The 26,846-nt window shown below is 38.2% G+C and overlaps 1 protein-coding gene across 14 annotated transcripts in view; it reads right to left on the reverse strand.

The window, feature by feature from the left end:
- Window positions 1-26,846, reverse strand: part of NRXN1 (neurexin 1) — a 1,901,072-nt gene that overhangs the window by 791,740 nt on the left and 1,082,486 nt on the right. For all 14 annotated transcript variants that reach the window (XM_073672110.1, XM_073672115.1, XM_073672114.1 and 11 more), the window contains one exon: window positions 10,295-10,468. In XM_073672110.1, coding sequence (XP_073528211.1) covers window positions 10,295-10,468 — 174 coding nt within the window. The remainder of the gene's footprint in view (window positions 1-10,294; window positions 10,469-26,846) is intronic.

Below are 26,846 nucleotides of genomic sequence, written 5' to 3' on the forward strand. Positions count from 1 at the left end.
AACAACTGTAATCTGTAGATTCATCCAGCAGCAAGTGATAAATTGTTCTTTAGCGCCACCATAGGGAAAATGAAGCATGTAATGCATAGATGTGAAAATTTATCTACAGTCATAATTATTTTTGCAGTCACTCTCTTCTATAGCTTATAGACAAGACTCCCTTTTTTTACAGATGTGTCCAGATTTATTGTTTTGCAAATTTTGTTAAGGACTCCAGTTTTTCAAGATACAAACTGAAATATAAGAGTGACATGCTAGTAGAAAAACCCAGCAAATTGCATCAATTTTCATCACAATCACTAGGTGGCCACATTTAGACACATTGCAGCATTTTTATCTCCCAATCGACTATCGCAGAATCTTTTCTTTTTTGCTTGTTTTTTTTAAACATGGTTCTTTCAAGCCACTCATCCCAGGAAATGCATTTTTAAACATGGTTCTTTCAAGCCACTCATCCCATGAAATGTTGCACCAACAGGCAAAGTAAGTTAGGATAAATCTGTAGATCGGACTTCTGTAGTTCCTTTCTCTGACCAGAAAAGCCCTTAAAGGGAATCTGTCATCATGCTTTTGCTAGCTTATTAGAGAGCAGTATAATGTAGGCAAAGGGAAGCTGAATCCAGCAATGTGTCACTTAGTATACTGGGAGCTGAGGTTGTGACACAATCAGAGGTTTTAGAAGTAGCATGAAGTAGAGCTCAGATAGCTAGCCCCGCCCACTCAAGCTCTATATGTACATTGTTCATTCACAGTGAGCTGCTTAGCAGTGCTGGGGGCGGAGTTGGGCGAGGTCTCACATGGGCATCTAGTCCAGACAGTGATAATCTCCTGCTGATAAAACACTCATTTTATGGAAATAACAGCACACAGACATATAAGTGACACATCCCTGAAACCAGTGTCTCAGCCCCGACAGTATGCTGCCCTCGGATTACATAAAAAAAAACTACTGATGAATTCCCTTTAAATGTATTTTCATTTTTGTTACAATTGTTGGTTCATAAACTCATCAAAGTAGTAAAATGTCTGTGAATCTCGCCACCATGTAAAGCTGTGATATCTGTTATTATGGTGATAAGAGATTTAATGTACAGGATTTATTCTATAACATGCGCCGATGGCTATAGCACAGTACTTGGAAATATATATAAGACTTCAGACGGCTTCTGATTGTCTTTCTCTCTTTCTTTGACAGGGACAGAAGTGCTTTACCAGAAGACATGTGAAGGCTTTATGTTTGGAAATAAGAATTGCAAGCCAGTTTATTTTTATCTCATAGTCAGAGATCAGTGGGGGCAATAGGAATCCACTCAGGTAGAAAATCTATAGATTTAGGGTCATCTCAGAGATTAACTCTATTATTTAGAGTCTTAGCCTTTAGTTACAATAAAAGGATAGAGATTTATAATGCAATTCTCTCCTGGTCTGCAGTGTTATGTCTTTCACTTTTAAGTATGTATACCCCAGCGAGTGAAAAAGGAGAAAATACAATTCATTTTTACTAGACGATTGAAGTTCATATTCAATTCCTGACAGGTGTGTGCATCTCCCATAAGTCTGGCGCGTCGTATCAGTATCTTCTGTAAGCATGACTTGCTGTATAAGTATCTCCCCTAAGATTTACATGATGAATAAGCATCTTCCAAAAGTTTGACCCGTCATATAAGCATCTCCATCAGGCTTGTCATCCAGTATTTGCATCAAGCATCAGCTTTACATTTTGTATCTGCATCTCTCGCCAAGTTGACTTGCTGTATGCACATTACATGTAAGCTTGATCTTGGATATGTTGCATGTACAAACTTTTTAAGCTTAAATATGTTGTCCACTACTTAGACAACTCCTTCTCATACCCCACGCTTGGCCCCAATAAAATAAAAAAGCTTATACTCACCTCCCGTGCCGGTGCCATTCCAGTGGTGTTGGCACTCGCGGTCCCAAGGCTCCTGTGCAGTTGTTGTGACAAGTGAGCAAGATGCCCAAACAGCGCTGGTGTCACTGTCTCCACTTTCGGACAAGAAGAGGAAGTCCGAGATCAGCTGCAGCCCTGACTTCCTCTTCATGTTCAATTCGACAGAAGGTGGAGACAGTGACGCCAGCGCAGATTGGGCTCCAGGCTCTAGTGTCACAACCGCACGAGAGCCCCGGCATTGCGAATGCCAACACCGCTGGAATGGCGCCGGCACGGGAGGTGAGTATAAGTTTTTTATTTTATTGGGGCCAAATATTTAGATCAAGAAGGGGTTCTCCCGGTAGGGTACAACCCCTTTAAATATGTTGTCCACTACTGAAGATTTTCTTTGATTCAAGATCCTCATCTCTTGGAAAATTTGACCTGTCCTCTCTTATACGGGCAACACATGAATTTGAATGGTCATTGTGTAATTGCTTTGGCTCACCTGTGGTGCTCGCTGCAGCAAAATTGAACACTTGAGGCCAGATTTACCCACAAACAACAGCGGGTATCTGAGGATCCGCTATAATTGCTAAGGGACCGTTCTAAAACAAGAAAGTAGAGAACCCCTTGTGCTTGTATTTTTATCAAACTGCATTACTCATTTTATCTTCTTGCTGAAAAATGGTGATAGAAGCTGACATACTCCATAGCATAGAGATGTGATAGAGGAGGTTTGTGAGTGTATTATTCAGCACAGGGATTAGCCTTATGCAGCCCAAAAACTCATATCTCAGTGGGACTGGACAGCAGAAAAACAAATTGTACATATTGAATTTCAACATTTTTGGTCATTTATTTTCATGGAAGAGATAATCATTGTTAGGCTATGTGCACACGACATCATCTGGACACCAGTGCAGCCAGAGAATTTTCCCAGGAGAAGCTGGCATTCATTCTCCTAGAGCAGCTTCGCAGGAGCTTTTGCCATCATTCTTACGGCTCTGCCACCGGAATCTTTTGCTCTATACTATGAGGTATAAAGATCAAACGACTTCCGAGCACAAGCTGTCTAAAGAATGAGCATAAGTAGTAGGAGGATAGTAGTGCTAGACTCGCTGCTGATGTGGAAATCAAGAGATCCAGAAGATGTTGTACAGGATTGACCGTGCAGTTTATTCTCAATGTGTTTCGAAGTTGGACCAATTTCTTCATCAGGAGAACCACAATATGTATTGAGGATAGGGATGAGCTGACCCATAGAAGTCCAGGTTTTGTTACAAGGCCCGAACTTTAGTTCAAAGTTCAGTTCACGTACCAGAACTGTACCTAAACTTGAACCAGAATCCGAACCTCATTGAAAACAATGAAGCCACGAACTTTGGATCTGGAGAAAAAAACAAATCTCTTTCTCTCTCACTCTCTGCCTCTCTCCAAAGGACTTAACCTGAAACTCTGAATATTGCAACGGACTTCCGGGAGGAGTTGTTGTTCGGAGTTTAACATGGTACTGTCCTGTATGGATTCCAAACTTTTAAGTTTGGGTTTGCTCATCTCTAATTGTGGACATTGTGGTTTTCACAATGAAGTTGGTCCAACTTTGAAGCACACTGAGAAACACTTCATGGTCAATCCTGTACAGTGTCTTCTGGATTTCTGGATTTCCACATCAGCAGCACAGACTACCACTCCTATCCTCCTACTACTTGCTTCAGAAGACGGGATCTCCCGACCCGAAGGTACTGCAGCAGCTGTCAATCCTAAATTTTGGGTTAAACAACACTAAAAGGTGAGCAGTATCACACCCCTCACCTTAAAAATTTCTTCATCGGATAAAACCCTGTTGCGCTTGGTGTCCCCCTGTCTCTCTGGAGAATGAATGAGCATGTCACTTCTTTTCACCAATTCTATCCAATTTGAACTTCTTTTAAAATAAGTGACATAAAACAGAGAATGTACACAGCAATGTCGTTTTGCTGTGCATTGTGTTTATTTTTATGGGGCGCTTTTCTGGTAGATTGTCTGAAAAAAAAGATGTGGTGTGCCAAAAAAGTTCTTGGTCAGGAGCTTTAGAGAATGTATGGCCATATCAGTAGTGATTTCTCAAAGAACTGCAAGGAAATAATTTGCATTGTCTAACACCATCTACAAAACCTGGTGTATTACAATGTAGAGGTGATATAGCTCTTTAGGGTTATTTGCAAATATTGGGAAATCTGGTTTTAAATTCTTATTTTATTTATCTAAATATTATGCATAAGTATCTACAGTTCTATTTACTATTCCACTATTTCACTTGTTTTACTGTAAAGTACTTTGCATCGTTCCCCTTTCCTATTTGCTGTTAGATGATCTCCCCTAAGCGAAATAATTTATTAAATGATTAATGTTAGTTACACGGAGGGACTAGAAGAACAAAGCAGGATCACAAGTCACAAGTTTGTTTAGCCAACTGAAATTGAAAGATCCTTATGGGAAGATTTTAGAAAAAGAAACCCAATTAAATGATAGGGATAGCTCAATGGAATTAAACCTGGAAAAAAACTAACAGGGAAAATAAAAGCAATGATAAAGATCAGTATCATGAGGAAAGTCAAGGAAACCGAAGAAGAGAGAGAGAGAAGAAGTTTGATGGAATTCAATCAAAATACGGAGCGGTCCCTATTTGATCCACAGAAATCTCATTATTGAACTTAGCAAATAGAGTTTGCAGTTTGACGAAAATTGACAACCGGGGTTCTAATCTACCACAGAATTCAATTAATGTGTGGCACTGTACAAGTTGGAAGTATTTTTTTTTTTACCTGGTATTAATCTGCTAAAGATAAAAAGTTAGACAAACAGTGCAACCAAAGCCTGTGCCTTGTATATGGTTAAAGAAAAAAAAATCAATGGTAAATCATATGAAGGGTTGACTTTTCAATTTCTTTCTGTTATTTAATTATATTGATTGGCAATATTGCCCATTGAACTGTGAAAGTTGGAAGCAGCCCACATGTGAACCAAGGGAAGAATATATAATGCATTAAATGTCAATGGAGAATAAATCTTGACGCTGCTCTTTGGTCTCATTGGCTTTTTTTCCTTCATCGATGATGTGAATTTTGATTACTATGAAGTGAATATATAACAGTCAGGGGAAATACCTGTTGAAGCAACAACTCTGTATATTATGTGCTATAATTTATCAGCTTGCTGTAACGCCATACAATGATTATACTTAAATGGGTTGTCCGGCCTTATGGTACAAGTCTGCAGTCACTCTATGAGACTACAGAATTTTGAGTCCTCAGAGCGCGGGCAGTGTGTGCTGTGAAGACTGTACAGTGCTGACGGACGCGTGACCGTAAGTATTTGATTTGCATACATGCGGTCACGTGCCAACTAGACGTGCGCGGCCTTGCTCAATGCAAGTGAACTGAGCGACACCAGACAAGTCTAGTTGGAATGTTACCGGAAGTTTGAAAGTCACATACAGTACAGACCAAAAGTTTGGACACACCTTCTCATTTAAAGATTTTTCTGTATTTTCATGAGAATGAAAATTGTACATTCACACTGAAGGCATCAAAACTATGAATTACCACATGTGGAATTATATACTTAACAAAAAAGTGTGAAACAACTGAAAATATGTCTTATATTCTAGGTTCTTCACAGTAGCCACCTTTTGCTTTGATGACTGCTTTGCACACTCTTGGCATTCTCTTGATGAGCTTCAAGAGGTAGTCACCGGAAATGGTCTTCCAACAATCTTGAAGGAGTTCCCAGAGATGCTTAGCACTTGTTGGCCCTTTTGCCTTCACTCTGCGGTCCAGCTCACCCCAAACCATCTTGATTTGGTTCAGGTCTGGTGACTGTGGAGGCCAGGTCATCTGGCGTAGCCCCCCATCATTCTCCTTCTTGGTCAAATAGCCCTTACACAGCCTGGAGGTGTGTTTGGGGTCATTGTCCTGTTGAAAAATAAATGATGGTCCAACTAAACGCAAACCGGATGGAATAGCATGCCGCTGCAAGATGCTGTGGACGTCATGCTGGTTCAGTATGCCTTCAATTTTGAATAAATCCCCAACAGTGTCACCAGCAAAGCACCCCCACACCATCACACCTCCTCTTCCATGTTTCACGGTGGGAACCAGGCATGTAGAGTCCATCCGTTCACCTTTTTTGCGTCGCACAAAGACACGGTGGTTGGAACCAATGATCTCAAATTTGGACTCATCAGACCAAAGCACAGATTTCCACTGGTCTAATGTCCATTCCTTGTGTTCTTTAGCCCAAACAAGTCTCTGCTGCTTGTTGCCTGTCCTTAGCAGTGGTTTCCTAGCAGCTATTTTACCATGAAGGCCTGCTGCACAAAGTCTCCTCTTTACAGTTGTTGTAGAGATGGGACTGCTGCTAGAACTCTGTGTGGCATTGACCTGGTCTCTAATCTGAGCTGCTGTTAACCTGGGATTTCTGAGGCTGGTGACTCGGACAAACTTATCCTCAGAAGCAGAGGTGACTCTTGGTCTTCCTTTCCTGGGGCGGTCCTCATGTGAGACAGTTTCTTTGTAGCGCTTGATGGTTTTTGCAACTGCACTTGGGGACACTTTCAAAGTTTGCCCAATTTTTGGGACTGACTCACCTTCATTTCTTAAAGTAATGATGGCCACTCGTTTTTCTTTACTTAGCTGCTTTTTTCTTGCCATAATACAAATTCTAACAGTCTATTCAGTAGGACTATCAACTGTGTATCCACCAGACTTCTGCACAACACAACTGATGGTCCCAACCCCATTTATAAGGCAAGAAATCTCACTTATTAAACCTGAGAGGGCACACCTGTGAAGTGAAGACCATTTCTGGTGACTACCTCTTGAAGCTCATCAAGAGAATGCCAAGAGTGTGCAAAGCAGTCATCAAAGCAAAAGGTGGCTACTTTGAAGAACCTAGAATATAAGACATATTTTCAGCTGTTTCACACTTTTTTGTTACGTATATAATTCCACATGTGGTAATTCATAGTTTTGATGCCTTCAGTGTGAATGTACAATTTTCAAAGTCATGAAAATATAGAAAAATCTTTAAATGAGAAGGTGTGTCCAAACTTTTGGTCTGTACTGTAGTTGTGGTTACATGACCGCCTGCTCCTAGTGTCAGCACTAGAGAATCCTCACAGCACGCAGTGCACCTGCTGAGAGTATTCACAATTCTGCAGTCACATAGAGCAACAAAAAACTTGTACCCTAAGGTCGGACAACCCTTTTAAAGGAATTGTCTGGATTAGAAAAAAATATATTCAAATATTCAGTTAACAAATAAAGAAGTGCAGAATTATTTAAATAAAGGAGTTCAGAATTATTTAAGGCATATATGCATTATGTGGACAGACCATTGATTTAAAAGGAATTTGTGTAATGTTTTGTTCTCATCAGGAAAATTGAACACTTGCTGCAAGGTTCCCTCACAGATTACACTTAATCATTGGAGATCAGTTTATCATCGTAAGACCCTTCTAACAATATTTAATTGCCCAAAAATGAAAACGCCTTAGAGTATTTAGCAAATTAGAATGTGAATAAAAAGAAATGTACCTAATAGTCTAAATTATTGACCACCAAGATTTTCCTGAATTTTTCTTGCAAGACATCTTCTTGGAATGTATAACGTGATCAGACATGGCATCATCCTTGAAGTGGCCAAGAGGCTCAGGTTAAGAGGAGCTAAGCAAAATATATTATGCCCTTGTCACTTATGACTGGCACACTCAATTAGAATTTATGACCTCTATTAATGAGACTTCCCCTGTATTAATTTTATACGATGAATTCTAATTTTCCTCATTGTATCTTTTGTACCCGGCGACCTTCTCCGCCTCACCTTAGTATATATTACACACTCAGCTCTTAAAATCTAAGAAAATTTTTTAGCTATAAAGAAAATGATCTTATTTGACTAATATTCACATGTTACAAATAGTTTATTGTTGATTTCGTCACATTTTAGCCTATTCATACTCCAAACCTCACTATTAGAACAAATATTAAGCTTACCTCTAAGCCCAACTAATAAATTATGAGATTTCATTTTGGGATTCAGAAGTCAGTGGCTTGACCGGTTTATTGAGAAAATAATGGATTTTCTTGACCACAGCAACCACCTTGTTATCTTCAGCCTAATGAGTCAACATTACAAATCTCACATACCAATCCCGCCACGGTGTTGGACTGGCAGGACTGGTATGGGAGTGGAATTTAGAAGTTTTAATTGTAACATTAGTTTAAGACTCATTGTAAAAAAAATAAAACCTAAAAACAATGACCACTACTTCTCTCACTGTATTTAAAAAAAAAGAAGAAATCGTAACCTTTTGGAAGGGCATGTGAACATACCGTATTTATGGACTAACAAATGCTGTACTTTTTTCAGTTTCCATGGAAATACCACGTCTGAATGCATCAACATTTTTTTAAAGGGAGTCTGTCAGCCCAAACTGACAGTATAAACTAAGGCCAATAAAATAAAATGTATAAAAATAGCATTTATATGGCCAAATTCATCACGACCGGTGATTTTCCCGCCAGTCTTGATGAGGGGGTGCGGTGGTGTTAGAAGTGCCTGATTCGTTAAGACATGTCTTAACGAATCAGGCACATCTTAAAAGCAGCATGCACTTCTGCTCTCAATCAGATTCTGGTGTAAGATTCATGGCGTAAGGAAATGTTCCTCAACTCCAGTCCTCACAAGCGACCAACAGGTCATGTTTTCAGGATTTCTTTAGTTTTTCATCACGTGTGCAATACTAAGGAAATCCTGCAAACATGATCTGTTGGTGGCTCTTGAGGACTGGGGTTGGGGAACATTGGTGTAAGGTATGCCACAACTGATGAATTAGATGAGACAGTATCACCCACCCCACCCTCATCATATTCCAGCTCCACTCATTTTAATAGAGCTGACCAAAACTGGAGTGAAAACGGCAAAAGTCGCCAAATTTTTCGGCAACCTCACTTTGCCCTACAATTTTGAAACTTTTCAGTGTTTTACGTCAAATTTCTGGTGTAAACACTTTGATGAATCATGGCATTAGTGTTCTTATTGCTGCCTTCATTGTGCAGAAGCTAAAGTTTAATCCCTGGTGATGGTGTGGCCAAGAGTCTCAGGGCACCATTCCGTCTATTGGTTTTGCATGCCCACACCTCCCTCATGTTTTGCTCTTCTATTACATTGAGATGGTGATCTTATTTTACTTGAGTATATTGAGTCTATTTTCTTTATTTTGCCATTGAACTTCAAAGGTTCTCTTTACACTTTAGTTCTAGTCCACCCATCCATGTTGTTGGGCTTCAAATCTTGTCTATATATATAGACAGGTAGAACCAGTCAGGTCTAGTTCCTGCTCTACCCTCATCTGGTCTGAAGGCAAGGTGAAATGTTAGAGTTGGGTCCTTCCTGATAGGGTCACCGTGTCGCGGTTGGATGGCTTTTATGGTCTTTTGATCAAAATTGCGTCAACTAAGTACCGTATGTTATTTACATGTACTATTACTGTTTATTTGCTTATTTATTGCAGGGTATTTGTTCATTCTTTTATCCTAAGTTTATTAGCTCTAGGCAACAACAATTTTGAAAAAAAATCACTCTCTCTTCTCTATATAACGTAGCTATTAGCTGAAGCTGCACCTTAGACACTTCTTGTTCTACCAACACTCTGCACATAATACTTTTGTATTGACCATATAATATAACATTTTGTGTGTCTGCATGCAAATTATTCTATTTTAAAACACATAGTTTAGAATCGTTTGTATAAGTAAAGCATGTTCTACATGGATCTTGATTATTTTTCTTTTTTTTTTTTTTTTTTTGTTATAAAACCAGTTTCATTACCAAAAAGGTAGGACTAAATTATAAACAAAAGATGGCATGGTATAAAATAAAAACAACATTTCAGACAAATGAAAAATAAATTTATTGTCTTTTTTAAATGAAAAAAAAAAATAAAAAATCCCAACAAATAAAATGGGAACATGAAAACAATGAGCTGCGACAATAACATGCACAAAGCGATTGTGTTGAAAAATTAACAATAAAATGACAATTTAAACAATATCACAATGAATGATGAAGAAAATAAACAAAAAAATATTTATATAAAAAAAATAAAAATAAAATTATTTCTAAATATTGGCATAATAAGCGGACAATATTACTTCAATTATCTCATAGGAATTGATAAGTGATGTGCATCAATAATTTGAAAGTATAAAAAGAAAAAAAAACAACTTGTTCTTAATCAAAGGATGAATACTTGTAATGCAAATAAAAAAGATATAATTATACAATAAAACGATTGTCTCGCACTGATGGACATATTACCATTTGTACAGGTAGTGCAATTAAAATTATTATTTGTACCTTCACATCCTCTTTCTATTTGCCCATTACACAAAAGAGCATCTGAGATCAAGTCTGGAAGACGTCCATTCAGATCAACAGAAGCAAGGCAGCCCTGGAATCCTTCCTTGGCATGGACGAGTTTTGGCAATGTTTTGAACGTTTCTTTGGCAACACCTCCTATGTATAGGTCACCTTGCAGAAAAAAAAAAGACAAAACAATTGTAAGGAAATGATCAATTATAACACATTCCAAAATTATAGACCCATAATAAAATAGTCCATATTTTTAAAAAAAATACATTATGTTCAAATTTTAACACCGTCATTAATCTTTTTGAATAGGAGCGAGTTACGTAACAGAGTGACAGTAACTCCATCACATTGATGCCTTTCTATCCATGTGCAGGAATATGGGTTTACAATTGATATAGGCCCCAATTCATTATTTGCATTTTTCAAGACACTTTCCTTTTATTTTTTTTGCAGTATTAGTTGCTATTTTTGGCACCGAATTCTGCAAAATGGTTCACGCGATTAATGAATTTGACACGAAGTTAAGAATGGTCTGTTTTTCTGTCTTAAACTGGGTAACTTTTTGGTGCGCAAAGAGGAAAATGGAAAAAAAAAACACAGTCGGGCACACAAAAATATGTAAAAAAAGGAGCAAATAGAATAATAAATGAAATTAAATAAATAAAATAATGAATTAATTTAGACAAAAAAAAAAAATAACGCAGAAGCAATGATGAATCTTTGCGGAGAAAGATTCAGTACCACTTGTGATGTATTGACTGAAATCCACATTCTGGGCTTATGAGTCCAGTGGGCGGACTTACTTAATGACTGACAGCCTACCTGCTATGAAGATGCATACAGATTAGGAATGAGCGGACCTGTGGAATTTTGGGTTCTGGTACTCGACTCAAACTTTATTCCAAAGTTTGGTTCGGGTTCCAGAACCCGAACCCCATTGAAAACAATGGGGACCAGAACTTTTGAGCTGTAAAATTCTCTCTCTCCTTCTTCCCGGACTCGGGACATTGCAATGGACTTCCAAGAGAAGTCCATTTTCGTTCGGTGATTAGCACCGGACACTAACTGTCTGGTATAAACCCCAAACTTTTAAATCCGGGTTCGGTTACCTCTACTTATAAGTCCAGTGGGTGGACTTACTGAATGATTGACAGCCTACCTGGTATGAAGAGTAGTTGTCAATCACTGAGTAGGACAATCCATTGGACAGCGATTTATAACAATAAGGTCCCAAAAATATTTTCTCACAAAACTGTATATTCCTTTAATATGTTTTCATAAATTGTACACAAGTATTAATTTAATCATATTTTAGTCTGGTATATTGTAATATATATATTACATTTTAGTAGGTTAGTACATGGGACATACGAATCATTGTCTTGCTTTCAAAGCTAAAGGATAAAGGTTATTGAAAAAAGAAAACCTGTAAACCTCAGTAAATGTTTATTCAGAAAAAAGTCAATTTATATTTTTAGATTTATCATTTAAAATAGAAAAAAATATTATCACTCATAAAAATGTAACAACATACATAAAAAAATACAGATAAATATTGTTTGTAACATAAATGTCACTAGGATTTAAAAAGCAAGAAGAAATAATAACAAAAAAGGTAAAACAGAAGTGTAACCAAAATGTAAAGGTCAAGAGGAGATCAATGGACCCTAGAAGACACTGACTTCCACCTGTAATAAATGTTTTTCACTCCGACAGAAACACCAGCTGGTAAAGGTGAGTCGGCTTCTAGTGAGGTTCTGGTGGCTATGTCTTTAACAAGCATAATAAAAAATTGGGTCAGACAGATCCCGCAAGTTGCCAAATGTCAAGGTTAAAAAATAATTTTGTAGGCTTCAGAAGTTGACTTGGAAGTTGACTGTGTATTTCTGTGCTTCCTTCTGACCAGCTGCGGACTTACTGAAGATAATACTGTTTGTAAGCCAGAAATGAAGGTTAAGATGTACAGTGAATAGATAAAAAAAAAGAGATGGCCCTGAGGAGCAACATGAAATAGTGACTGTACTGCAAGAGTAAAAATGCATGGATTGTGACGGGCCAGTTGTCTTCTTATAGAAAAATGGTGAGAACATCTATCTTGACACAGATAGAGATGTGCAACACTATGCATTAATTGACTACAGAGTGGAGGCGTTCTCTGGAACCACAATTACCAGGAGAAGAAGTACCCCTGACGAGGGATGAGTGGACCCGTGGATGTTCGTGATCGAGCAGACTTTAGTCCAAACAATTTGGGTTCGCTCATCTCTACCACTGACCCATCTAGATACAGACTAAATGACTGTGGGAGCTGTGAATATGAAGGCTTTCTTCATTCAGGTCTATGAAATATGCCCTCCACCGGCCTGCTAGTGAATATGTCATAATTGCATGAAACGGGAAAAGCTCTTTAATGGGAATCTGTCAGCAGATTTTGTTATGTAATCCAATAGCAGCATTATATAGGGACAGAGACCCTTACTCCAGCGATGTGTCATATACTAGACTGCTTGCTGCAGTTTCAATAAAATCAGTGTTTTATCAGCACGAGATTATCACTAGAGAAGCTGTCTCAAACTGTGCAGTCCTCCTGCTATGTGTAGATTTCTAGTGTATAAAAAAAATCTGCCAATCAGTAGTGGGGGCGGGGTTATACAGAGCTCAGCATTTATAGAACAGGTAGCTCTACAACAGAGAAAACAGGGATTGTAGCGAAATGACAGCAAGCAGCCCAGTAAGTGACACATTGCTGGAATCAGTGTCTCTACTGCTCTCAGATTACATAGCTAAAACCTGGTGAATCTCGTAAAGTATATGTGCGCACATCATCTGTTTGAAGTTGGTCGGCTCTGAAACCCACTTGAAAAAGCATTCTAAAACATACAAAAGATTCAACATATGCACTTCTATGTCAAAACTATATGCTGTTCACACGATCAGTCTTTTTGATCTTCTTTTAACCACTTCACATTTCAAAAGTCACAAAGCAGTTAAAAGAAGTGACTTAACTATTCTTCTATCTTCCACCTTGGAAGACACCACAAACTAAGTAAAGAAGTCTGTAGGGAGCCCAAAAAGACAGGCGGAAGATATCTGGCATCTTTTCTAGCGCTATAGAAATGCCAGAGCTCCATGAAGAAGTACCCTAAAAAGTTAGCACATATATAACACAGATATATATCTGTTATATTACGAAAGTTAAAATAATAAAGAAAAAAAATCTTAGACGAAAAGTTCAGACTTCAGACAAGACTAATATTCTTTGTTGAGTTAGAGCAAGATCGAGGGATGATACATTGTTCAGAGATTCAAAGAATAAATCTCATACCGTTTCTCCAAGTCATATTGAGCACAATGTATGTATTTTTCATGGATTGTTGCTTTATGTATGAGGCGACACACCCTTGCCTAATAAATACTAAATAACTAACGCTCACTCCCTTTAAGGGGTTTTCCAAAAACTTTAAAGCACCACTCCAGCATTTTTTTTTATTGCACCCCTGGAGTGGTGTTTCAATTATAAGTCCCCTGTCCTCCGTATCATACTCACCTGCCACCGCCTTCATCCTTATCCAGCATCGATCCCGAAAAGTGACCTGCTCACAGCTCCATGGAGCACGCCAGAGGTCACTTTTCAATACATCTCTATGAGAACCTTGCTCTGACTCTCATAGACTTGCATTGAGCTCTTGTGACGTAACTTCTGATTCTGGCCAGTCAGAAGTTACGGGCACAAGATGGCGCCGCAGGTCCGGAGTGGCGTTGGTAAAAGGTGAAGCCTCCTGAAGGTGAGTACAAGAACGGGGGCAGGGTGGCTTACATTTAAAGCGCCACTCCAGCGCTGTAAAAAAACAACACTGGAGTGGTGCTTTAAGGCAGCATTCCCAACCTGAGCTTTTGGTAAGTTTTTAATGATGCAGATTTTCTGCACCATATCTACACCCATTAAGTAAAATAAGTTACTTTTATTTTTTCAAAAATATTCATCATTACCTAATAGTGGTGTACAACTTTTGGATCATTTTTATATCAGTGGAATCCTATACCCAAGACGCCCTCTGGTCAGCTGATTAAGTCATATCAGCCCCTTTATTGTTTACAAGGCTTAGCTTGTTGTTCTGCTTTAACTATGCCTGTAAAACAATCAAGGGGACGCATAGCTCATGGAAGCAACATGCCCCTTCAATCAGCTGAAGAGTGAGTATTCTTGATCCATCCTAAAACTAATATCAAAGACTGATCATCATTTCCAAACAGAGACCAGGTGTGAACAGGTGCATACTAAGAGTAGCAGGATCCTATCTACCCATTTAAATGTGGGCAGCCTAGGAGAGGAATTACCTTAGGTTAGGTTCCCAGCAAAGAAGATCTCCTTGTTGTGGCTATTGAGCATACCTGAATTGGCCAATTTATGAGCTAAGTATCTTCGTTTTTTCCTATTTTCCAGAGCAGTAATGCAATTCCAATTTTACATATTTCATGTTTGTATGTTATAGCACTACAGGGTGAAACTTTCTTTGTTAGTTATATATGGAGGTGGCTATTCTTAGTATGCACCTGTTCACACCTGGTCTCTATTTGGAAGTGACGGCCAGTCTTTGAAATTTATACTTAGGCTCTCTGACTGACTGAGCACTCCACCCATCAACCTATTGTGGTTTTAATCCCAGGAGGAACATATCTACTCATATAAATGTAGGCTATCAGCCTGGAAGAGGAATAATGTTAGGTTAGGTTTCCAGCAAAGAGGATCACCTTGCCATGGCTACTGGGCACACGTGAATTGGCCAATTTATGCGCAAAGTATCTTTGCTTTTTCCTATTTTCTATAGCAATAATGTAATTCCAATTTCACATATTTCATGTTTGCGTTACAGAGTGCAACTTTAATTGTTAATCCTAAGAGACTAAGACATCAATATTAACAATTAAAAAAAAATACTATAAAATGAAGTCAACAGCACCATTGAGAGCTGTTTTGACCATTTGGTTCATAAAAGTAAGAATTAATAGAAAATTATTAAATAATGGCTGTAGTGGTAATAATAATGATAATAATATTAATGGAAAAATAGAATAAGTTTTAATACAGAGATAATTTTCTTGTAACGTTGGTAGAAATTGAGAGCTAATAAATTCTCAAATGTTAATCACATTATGTAAATGTGTGGCGCTATGTGAATTTACACTAGGAAGAGTAAAAAAAAATGTCATTTTTTGTAAAATAGGGAAAGAAAACATAAATAAAGCTAGCTGTAAAGAGACATATTACTAAGGCATCAGCTGAGACAGCAGGTTTAAAATCACCAAAACTTTATTATATGCTTCAGCAGTCAGAGCTTGAATAAACAGTGCATGCCTATTTAGTGAGGCTCACAGATGACCTTCATCCACTGAGCATGATACGCAGGCCGCTTATCCATACACTTGGAAAATCATCTCAAGGTCTATGATAATAAACAATGTAGCTTTATTATTTGTGTACAGTGACATGGAACACAGCTGGAAAGCAGAATTATTAGATTAACAGCACATTCAGTTTTACAAACGGAGACTGAAGAAATAAGAGTCTGGATGACCTTTTTGGTATAGTTTTCCCTAAAAAAAAGTAAATACATAAAATATATCAAATAGCAGTTTTTGTTCTTAAACTAATAATAAATCTATAATCTATCCATACTTCATTATGGATTGAAAGTACAAAACTCCTATATCCTCATGTTTCCCCATTCTATTTCCAAACAGATTTAAGGGGTAAGGTGGAAAGTGACAAGCCAAAAGACTTATAGGCCATGCACACTCCTCTGGGAAATTAAATATGCAAATTGCCTCTTCAGAGAGGACTTTAACTCTAATCCACCTATTAGAAGCAGCAATCCTAAAAGTCAATATTGACCCTTTAACAAGACTTGAAATATGACTTAGGATAAAAGCTAAACCAGAATCGCAATTTGCAGACACAATGTTTGGGGGTGTTGCACCTCATCAGTGCAAGACATGAGATCTGATTTGTCTGAAACAGATGTCACACCTACAATAACTTAAGGAGTCTTTCGGCACTCAATGCATCTATCTCCAACCATTTCTTTTTTTTTATTGACAGTTCTGGCTGTATAGGAGCCAAAAAAGGGCTAAGAAAGATGGAATACACGTAGGTAGTTGCACTGAACAGTTTGACTAAGCCAAGGATTCACGGACAGCCTATGCTTAGTTTGAATAGTCATTTTGTGCCGACAAACTCCTTTTAAATTCTTGTAGTTGTCCATATGTTTTCAACCAGCTATGGTTGTATGGTTGTTTGGCTGCTACAAGAGGAGTGAGGTTGCTTGTACAGTCATGGCCAAAAGTTTTGAGAATGACACCAAAATGATATTTTCACATGATCTGCTGGCCTCTGGTTTTTATTAGTGTTTGTCTGATGTTTATATCACATACAGAAATATAATTGCAATCATATTATGAGTACCAATAGGTTATATTGACAGTTAGAATGAGTTAATGCAGCAAGTCAATATTTGCAGTGTTGCCCCTTCTTCTTCAAGACCTCTGTAATTCTCCCTGGCATGCTCTCAATCAACTTTTGGACCAAATCCTGACTGATAGCAGTCCATTCTTGCATAATCAATGCTTGCATTTTGCCAGAATTTGTTGGTTTTTGTTTGTCCACCCGTCTCTTGATGATTGACCACAAGTTCTCAATGGGATTAAGATCTGGGGAGTTTCCAGGCCATGGACCCAAAATCTCTATGTTTTGTTCCATGAGCCGTTTAGTTATCACCTTTGCTTTATGGCAAGGTGCTCCATCATGCTGGAAAAGGCATTGTTGGGCGCCAAACTGCTCTTGGATGGTTGGGAGAAGTTGCTCTTGGAGGACATTTTGGTACCATTCTTTATTCATTGCTGTGTTTTAGGCAAGACTTTGAGTGGGCCGATTCCCTTGGCTGAGAAGCAACCCCACACATGAATGGTTTCAGGATGCTTTACAGTTGGCATGAGACAAGACTGGTGGTAGCGCTCACCTCTTCTTCTCCGAATAAGCTGTTTTCCAGATGTCCCAAACAATCGAAAAGGGGATTCATCAGAGAAAATGACTTTGCCCCAGTCCTCAGCAGTCCACTCCCTGTACCTTTTGCAGAATATCAGTCGGTCCCTGATGTTTCTTCTGGAGAGAAGTGGCTTCTTTGCTGCCCTCCTTGAAACCAGCCCTTGCTCAAAGAGTCTCCGCCTCACAGTGCGTGCAGAAGCACTCACACCAGCCTGCTGCCATTCCTGAGCAAGCTCGGCACTGCTAGTAGTCCGATCCCGCAGCTGAAACAGTTTTAAGATACGGTCCTGGTGCTTGCTGGTCTTTCTTGGGCGCCCTGGAGCCTTTTTGACAACAATGGAAGCTCTCTCCTTGAAGTTCTTGATGATGCGATAGATTGTTGACTGAGGTGCAATCTTTGTAGCTGCGATACTCTTCCCTGTTAGGCCATTTTTGTGCAGTGCAATGATGGCTGCACGTGTTTCTTTAGAGATAACCATGGTTAACTGAAGAGAAACAATGATACCAAGAACCAGCCTCCTTTTAAAGTGTCCAGTGATGTCATTCTTACTTAATCATGACTGATTGATCGCCAGCCCTGTCCTCATCAACACCCACACCTGTGTTAATGGATCAATCACTAAAACGATGTTAGCTGCTCCTTTTAAGGCAGGACTGCAATGATGTTGAAATGTGTTTTGGGGGTTAAAGTTCATTTTCAGGGCAAATATTGACTTTGCAAGTACAGTAATTGCTGTTAAGCTGATCACTCTTTGACATTCAGGAGTATATGCAAATTGCCATTACAAAAAATGAAGCAGTAAACTTTGGAAAAATTACTATTTGTCTCATTCTCAATACTTTTGGCCATGACTGTAGTATACCCTCTACATGCTCACAGACTGGAGCTGCAGCTCGATCTGTTCATATTGGCTATTTTGTAATAGCACAATCCCTCCACAAACATATTAAGTAGTTAAAGCATGGAGAGCTCATTTTAATTATACCAGGAATAAATTAACTATAAATAAGTAAGGCATCACCGAGAAAAAAAATATCATCAAATAAGTTCTACACATAGAGAGAGACAAATATTAATATTTGCATATACATTAAATATGTATTTTTATTTCCTGGTTCATTGTAATTGTTATATGAGTTGAAGACAAAATGACAAAATGCCTCCACCTAGGTATAGCCATAATCAGGAGGAGTTGTATGAATTAATGGTCAAGAATAGAGATGAGCGAACCTGAACTGTAAAGTTTGGGGTTCGTACTGGTCACCTAGTGTCCGGTGCTGAACTACGAACACGGACTACTCCCGGAAGTCGATTTTAGTGTTTGGAGTTCGGAAGCTGAGGAGAGAGCGTCTTTTGCAGCCCCCTAGCCCTTACTACAACAATTTTACAGCCATTTTACAGCACCAATGTTCAGTTCCCCATTAATTTCTATGGGGTTCAAGTTCGGGGAAAGTTCTGGTACTTGAACTGAACTTTGGACTAAAATTCACTCGAACTCGACGAACCCGAACTTTCACGGGTATTCCTTAGTCAAGAACGAATGACGTTCATTCCATACAAAATCAGCAGCAAGTAGAATGTTCGACTGCATACAGAGCTATAGAGGGAAAGTGATCTATTCCTGGAGGACCCTTTAACCATGTGACACCGTCATAAGAAAATTATTTATTGTTTAAATCTGGTTTTGTGTTAAATGTATTTAAACAAAATGGCAATTTTTTTTTACTTTTTTTTCCTTATCATTATCTTTCTTTATAAAAAAAGAGTAGTCTTGCAATTTTCACACTGATCACTAGGGATTTCTTAGACTCATACTTCTTAGAGTTTTCAGCAGTCTCTTTATCATCAGAGGCAGGATTACAATGACATACACAGCTAATAACAAAAGATCCACCAATCACAATAGGTGATGTCACAGCTGACCCTGCTCCCCTGCCCTTCACAATGATCTTAGCGCATTAGATACTTTAATGAAAAAGATAGAGTCAATGTCTGATCATTGAGGTTAATGTACATGTATTGTTTCCTGAAACAACAGGAAGTTATAGTCTAAAAAAAAAAACAGCAGCAAGTGTGAAAATTGCAAAATTTCTATTTTTTTATTTTAAATGCAGATTGTGATCTGTAAAAAAAATTGACAAAATGTAACAACATGTAAAAAAATACATTTAACATAAAAACCTGAATTAAATAATAATTAATTTTCTGATGATAGTTTCCATTTAATCATTTTTCATTTTTTCCACCTTTTGTTTCAAGTTCCAGAACCTTTTTTTCTGGCAACACAGCCATATGAGAATAATTATAGTTTTCAATAATACCATTCATTCTACCATTGGAACTAGAGAAGGGGAAAAAATCCAATTGTGGTGAAATAAAAAAAAAAAATAAATAAAATCCTTCATTGTTTTTGTTTTTAATTGTGTTCATTGTTTGGCAAAAATGACTTGGTAACATAATACATCAGGTCAGAATGATTGTGGTGACATCAAACTTGTACAGTTATGTTTATTAATTAAGTGGTAAAAAAAAATACAGAAATTTGCAAAAAAAAAAAATTGTATTGCTATTTTTTGAGACAAAACTTTTTTTATTTTTCCATGGATAGAGTTGTGTGATGGTTTGTTTTTCACATCCTGAGTTTTTATTGTTTTTTTAGATACTGTACATATAACATTTTGATCAAATTTTATTGTATTTTAGGGACAGAAGTGCAGCAATAAAAAAATTTAAATTCTGGAATTGTGATTTTTCTTTTCAGATTTTAACGTAACAATTTAAATAATTATATTTTGATAAATCTGAATACGACAGAATCAAATATGTTTATTTCTTAATTTCTTTATTTTTAAAAAAGGAAAAAGGGGGTGATTAAAACTTTAGGATATTTCTTATTTTTTTTAGAACCCTTTTTATCATTTTTTCTTTATTTTTCAGTCCATTTGGTGACTTTAACCTGCACAATCACCTGATTGCTTATACTATATATTACAATACCGCATTATGAAGTGATATAGCTTGTACTGAAGAGGACTAACATGGCAGTAATCAGGGCCTTGAGCAAGGTCCCAGCTTCCAGTTGTAGGATTATGGGAGTCTGTGCACACTGACAATAACGTCATTTAAATGCCGCGGTCATAGACTGACTCAGGTATGTAAATATTAAACTGCAGCGATCAGATCTAGCTCTGGTCACTGCAGTTAAAGGCAATATTGGTTTATGTAATATTATATGAATATAACAAGATATAATGCAGGGAAACATATTATAGAGGTGCAGTGATTTATATGCCCTTTCCATTGAAGAAAAATATAATACTGAGAACACATGCTATTAAAATGATTTGCCATATTTATTAATTATTTATTTTAATTAAATACATATTTTTTTCTTGATTACAAGCTCAGGCATTTTAATGGACAAAATCCTCTATATTTTTGTTCCACTATTTTTCTATACAAAGAACAGTGGGGGAGAGCTTCTGCTGCAGCCAGTTGTCTTACAGCCAGAAAGAGTTTCATTTGAATTTTTTTTTAGATATATGGGTGGTGTCACGGGTGTGTCAGATGTAACAGACAGTCACTCTGCATCTGGCTGCAGAAGGTCACTGCGTTTGGCATTGCAGACACCCTTCTTAATCCTTCTGACTTTTGGATCCAGTGGCAACCTTCCTCCTGCTTTGATTGACACACCATGATCTGGGTGTTTATAAACTCTTAGTCTGCTTCAGGGAGTCACTGGTGATATTCACATTTTCCCTTGTGAAGGCTCGGAGCTATAACAGTCGGCTAGCTTCCTCTCTGGTGCCCTTGGAGGATGTTTGGTGTTATCTCTCCAGTATCTGCTCAAGCTAAGTTTTCCCCCGTTGTTTGTCTCCCCTGTTGTCTTTAGTTTATAGTGGGGACTGAACAGTGCTCACCCCCCCCCCCCCACTCCCTATCAAGGGCCTAGCTCTAGGGATATACAGGGTTTAGGTTTCCTTCTCAGCGATTGGTGTGGAGCCAATATAGGGATGGTAGGGTAGGCAGGGTGTTATTACATCAGCCTAAGGGTCTTTACTCCCCCTTTCCCTAGTGTGTGGGCTTCCTTCCCCTCATCTCTTCGTGCTGCACTTAGTCTTTCCCATACTGTGCGTGACAGGTGGTACATGGCTGATCGTTTTTGGTATAAATAAAAGATCTCTTATACTGTATATTTCTCACACCTTAATTGAAATGTGTGGCAATGTAGGCTCAAATTTTCCGCGATTATTGTTTTTTCTGTCCGTTAATTAGGGATGTATGAATTTCAGCTTTAGTTTTTCACCTTATTAGAATATTCTTCCTTTCTTTTAATTTTGTTCATTGGTGTTAATTTCTTATTTTAAACTTAGTGAAGTTATTTTTCGCGACTTTGCCACCGACTTGACAGACTTGGCGAAGATCCAATTTCCTCAAACATTTCACAGTTTTGCTGTGTAGTTGGAAAGTTACGTGTTGTTCCGCCAAAAAAGCGATTGTTTCAGGAAGTGTTCAGCTACTTTTGTAACTCTCATGCCCTTATTGATTTAACATTAGTTTAAAGACACTTTATTAACCGAGGTCTAGATTTTTTTGGTATAGTAATTAACCTTAAAATTGTAAGGTTTTAGGCTGCCTCTCAGGTGGCAAGGCTTAAGGCCAACGTGTAAGGATTGCTCAAGGTAGAATGCCTTTTTTATGTTCTTCTCAGATCCATTTATGCTGTATCTTCAATTACAAGCGGCAGTCAAATCCTCCATCATGGCAGGTTTCAGCCAAATAGGAAATACCTTAATTCCCATGTGTGACATTTTCCAGACTCTTAACTTAATCATACTGTAAATTTAGATTTTAGGGCTACAGGTTCAAGACATTATTGATTTTTCTTTTGAAATCAATATGTTATTGCTATTGAAGGTTCACGCTGTAAAGCATTTCAGGGTCAGCATGTTCAGATGGTTACAGTGCTGCACATCCATAATATAAGGCATAAAAAGGATCTGCTGGCGGGAAAACATTGCTTTCATATCATAATGATTTCATTTCAGTTACTTTTTTCCTCCCCGTTTACCTTTTATGTGTTCTTGTTGTTGAATACACTTGTATCATAGAATGATAGAATGTTACAGTTGGAAGGGACCTCCAGGGTCCTGGATGCCGATACAGTTGAAAACAATTCCCCCTCTGTGTCTGAGCTCAGTGATGTCTCAGAGCGGAGGAAGAGATGATGTCACTACAATGTGCCCTCTGTGCTGAGCAGTGCAGAGGATCAGAAGACAAGCTATAAAGAACAGAGCAGTGGGAGAATGGGGAGAGGTGAGCATTTAATTATTTTTTCTGAAGGCTGAATTAAATGGGACCCATCATACTGTATGGAGCAATATAGGGGGCCCATATTACTGTGTGGAGCAATATAGGGGGCCCAACATACTGTATCGGGGCGCATTATACTGTATGGGGCATTATATGGGGTCCATTATACTGTATAGGGCATTATATAGGGCCCATTATACTGTAATGGGCAATATATGGGGCCCATTATAATGTATGGAGAAATATAGGGGTCCATTATACTTCATGGAACACTATATGGGGCCAATTATACTGCATGGAGCACTATATGAGGCCCATTATACTGTATGGAGCACTATATGGGGCCCATTATACTGAATAGAGCAATATATGGGGCCGATTATACTGTATGGAGCCCTATGTGGGGTCCATTATACTGAATGGAGCAATATATGGGGTCCATTATACTTTATGGAGGACTATGTGGGGCCCATTATACTGTATAGAGCACTATGTGGTGCCCATAATACTGTATGTAGGACTGTGTGGTGCCCATAATACTATATGGAGGATTATGTAGTGCCCATAATACTGTATGGAGGACTATGTGGAGCCCATAATACTGTATGGAGGACTATGTGGTGCCAATTATACTGTATAGAGGACTATGTGGTACCTATAATACCGTATGGAAGACTATGTGGGACCCATTATACTGTATGGAGGTTTATGTGCTGCCCATTATACTGCATGGAAGACTATGTGGTGACCATAATACTGTATGGAGAACTATGTGGTACCTATAATACTGTATGGAGGACTATGTGGTGCTCATAATACTGTATGGAGCACTATGTGGGGTCCATAATACTGTATGGAGGACTATGTGGTGCTGATAATACTGCATGGATGACTGGGTGGCACCCATAATACAGTATGGAGGACTATGTGGTGCCCATAATACTGTATGGGTTACTATATATGAGAAAAATAAATTTGTAAGGGCTGCAAAGTTGTGAGATATGCTCTTCTGTTACTAGTCTGAATAATAAGGTTTTTTTTGGGGGGCGGGCAAAAATAAACTTCTGCTATGGGGCCCCTTGATTTATTTGTACTCCCCACCTCCCTCTGCTTCAGTTCCCTAATCTTGATCATTTATAGAAATTTTGAACAACACTGGGGCCAAAAAAGAGGCTTGCGGTACCCCATTTGAAACACTCTTCCAATTGGATGTGCAATCATTTATTACCACTCTTTGAGTATGATCACTGAGCCAGTTATGAATTCACCTAATCGTAGCCTTGTTAATCCTATTCTTGGTCATTTTTTTCAATAAGGATAGTATGAGATGCATTATCAAATGCTTTGCTGAAGTTGAGATATACTATATCTACCACATTTCCCTGATCCACCCAGTCAGTGATTCCATCATAGATGGAAATTAGATTAGTCTGGCATGATTTTTTTGCTACAAACTCATGATGGCTCTGGTTAATTACTTTATTCTTATCCAAGCACTTATATGCATACTGTTTAATAATTTGTTCAAAGATCTTTCCTGGTATAGAAATAAGGCTCACTGGCCTGTAATTTCCTGGCTCCATATTCTTTCCTTCTTTGAAGATAGGTACAACATTCGCCCTTCTCCAATCTTCTGGGACTTCACCTGTTCTCCAGGAATTTTGAAAGATTCTAGCTAGTGGTTCTGCAATTTCCTCTGATATCTCTTTCAATACCCTGGGATGTAATTCATCTGGACCAGGAGATTCAAATTCATTTCAATTAGCCCAGTGTTCCCTCACCAGCTCTCTGTTAACAGATAGTGTGGATTATTTTATTCCTTCAATAACACAGTGAAGATCAGTTGATGTTACATGTGCTTTCTTAGAGAACACAGATGCAAAATAGGAATTTAAAAGTTCGGCCTTCTCAACATCATTTTTGACCACTTTACCCTTACAATCCTCTAAAAATCTTAGAGCATCTTTGACTTTTCTTTTGACATACTAACAAAATCCTTTTTTATTGCTTTTTGTCTCCCTTGCAAGCCTTACTTCATTACTGGCTTTACCTCTTCTAAAGCTTGCCCTGCATTCCTTGCAGATAGCATTATTCTTCTTTAGATATGCCTCCCTTTCCATTTGATATACATTTCTTTTTTCCTTTTTAGCAAGTGTTTTAAGTTCTGTGTTCATCTATTTTGGTCTCTTTAAATGCTTCCATTCTTCCTTCTTTTCGGGATTTTTACTGATTGTGCAATGATAATTTAATTGAGCAAAATCACCCATCCTTCTTGGACATTTCTGTCCTTTAGAACATCCAGCCATAGTACCTTTCCTACCCTCTTTCTGAGTCCATAAAAATCTGCCTTTCTGAAGTCCAACCTTAAAGTCCGAGTCCTCGCAGGTCTTCCTCCTCTTGTAATCCAAAATTCGAATCAACTTACCCAACCCTATTGGTGTCTACATTTGTTACAATAGTACTTAAAAAAATTACTATCTGTGGTTTGCCAAAGTTAAGCTGGACTATCCTCATACGTAATAGATGGTCAGACAGTCTCAGTAAACTCAATGCGTTCAGCTGACAATAATATAACATGTAGGGTCTTCCAAGTCTTTTGCTTACCTGGATCATATGTCCCAAATGTCTGCTGCAGCTAGTCACTGGCCACAGCATTTTACAGCACTAGACCACTTAGGTTAGTAACTGGCTGAAGTGGTCACATGAGGTATAAGGAACTTTTTTGCTGCAGCTACATAAACAGGACCGGAGGAGGGTACTGGAGTGGTAGGGGGTCAAATCTGTGAGTACAGCTTTTTTTGGTATTTTATGTTTTTTTATCACTATTCTTGGCATTAAGCAAATTTTTAAATAAATTTGAAAAACTATTTTAAGACAATTGGGGCTTGGTCACATGCTGCATTTTTTTTCCTGCAAAAAAAAAAATGCAGTGATTTATAGTACCAGGAAAGTGAATACGATTTCTGAAATAAATAAGCACACTGCTTATTTTTTGCTTGTGGATTTGAACCATCAAAGCATCTTTTTCAAATCTGTAAGGTGATAATTCTTTCAGTGTTTTTGCAGTGTTTTTCACCCATTCAAATGAATGGGAAAAACACGCAATTAAAACCGAATAAAAAACTTGCGTATATTACGCAGTGTTTTTCCTGACAACACTTTTTTTCTGCTGCAGAAAAATCTGCTGAAAATACTCAACATGTGCACATACCCTTAGGTCTCATTCAGTCAACAGTGTTTCCACGTCCAAAAAAACAGACCAATTATTCAGAGTTTGATCAGAGTTTGGCCTGAGTGTTTTCAGTTTTTCTAGCATGTAGAGAAAAAAAAAAGTTTCTCCACTTTCCTCTTTCTGACAATCCGTGAAGATCAGAACACACTGATGTCATTTTAGTGTGCTCCGATTTTTTCACAGGCCCATAGACTTGCATTTCCGATTTTCATCTGACCCTCAGATCAAAATCGGACTTGGCTCCATTTTATTAAACGGATAACTCAGACAAGGACATGTGAGCAGCCCTATAGAATAACATACGAGTAGGTACGAATGCTATCCATGAAAACCCATGGATAGCACTCGTACAAGAAAATCAGATGCGTGAATGAGGTCTTAAACTTTAGCAGCTATTGCATAGCAGCTCGTTGTTCACATCTCTGACAAAGGCGATGTCAGACTGATTAACTTCACTCACAGTAAATGTAAGATGTTGTTCAATGGGATTCAATTCAATGGACACTACATTGCCACCCAAAATACTTTAGTAATCTTCAGATTTCATGATGCCATGCACACAGTCAAGGCACTCAGTGCCAAGAGGCAGCAAGACAACTCCAAAAAATCTTTGACCCTCCACCATATTTGACTGTAGGTACTGTGTTCTTTTCTTTGTAAGCCTCGTCCATTTTGGCTTACTCACATACATTTTGGCAAACTGCAGTCTAGCTTTTTTATGTCTCTGTGTCAACAGTGGGGTCCTCCTGGGTCTCCTGCCATAGCGTTTCATTTCATTCAAATATAGAAGGATAGTTTGGGCTGACACTGATGCACCCTGACCCTGCAGGACAGTTTGAATTTTTTTGGAACATGATTGGGGCTTCTTATCCATCATCCAGACTATCCTGCGCTGCAACCTTTCATCAATTTTCTCTGCTGTCCACGTCTAGGGAGATAAGCTACAGTG

Source organism: Phyllobates terribilis, unplaced genomic scaffold (genome assembly GCF_046119375.1).
Source record: "Phyllobates terribilis strain yellow unplaced genomic scaffold, ASM4611937v1 Scaffold_3__8_contigs__length_932513732, whole genome shotgun sequence".
Classification (NCBI taxonomy): domain Eukaryota; kingdom Metazoa; phylum Chordata; class Amphibia; order Anura; family Dendrobatidae; genus Phyllobates; species Phyllobates terribilis.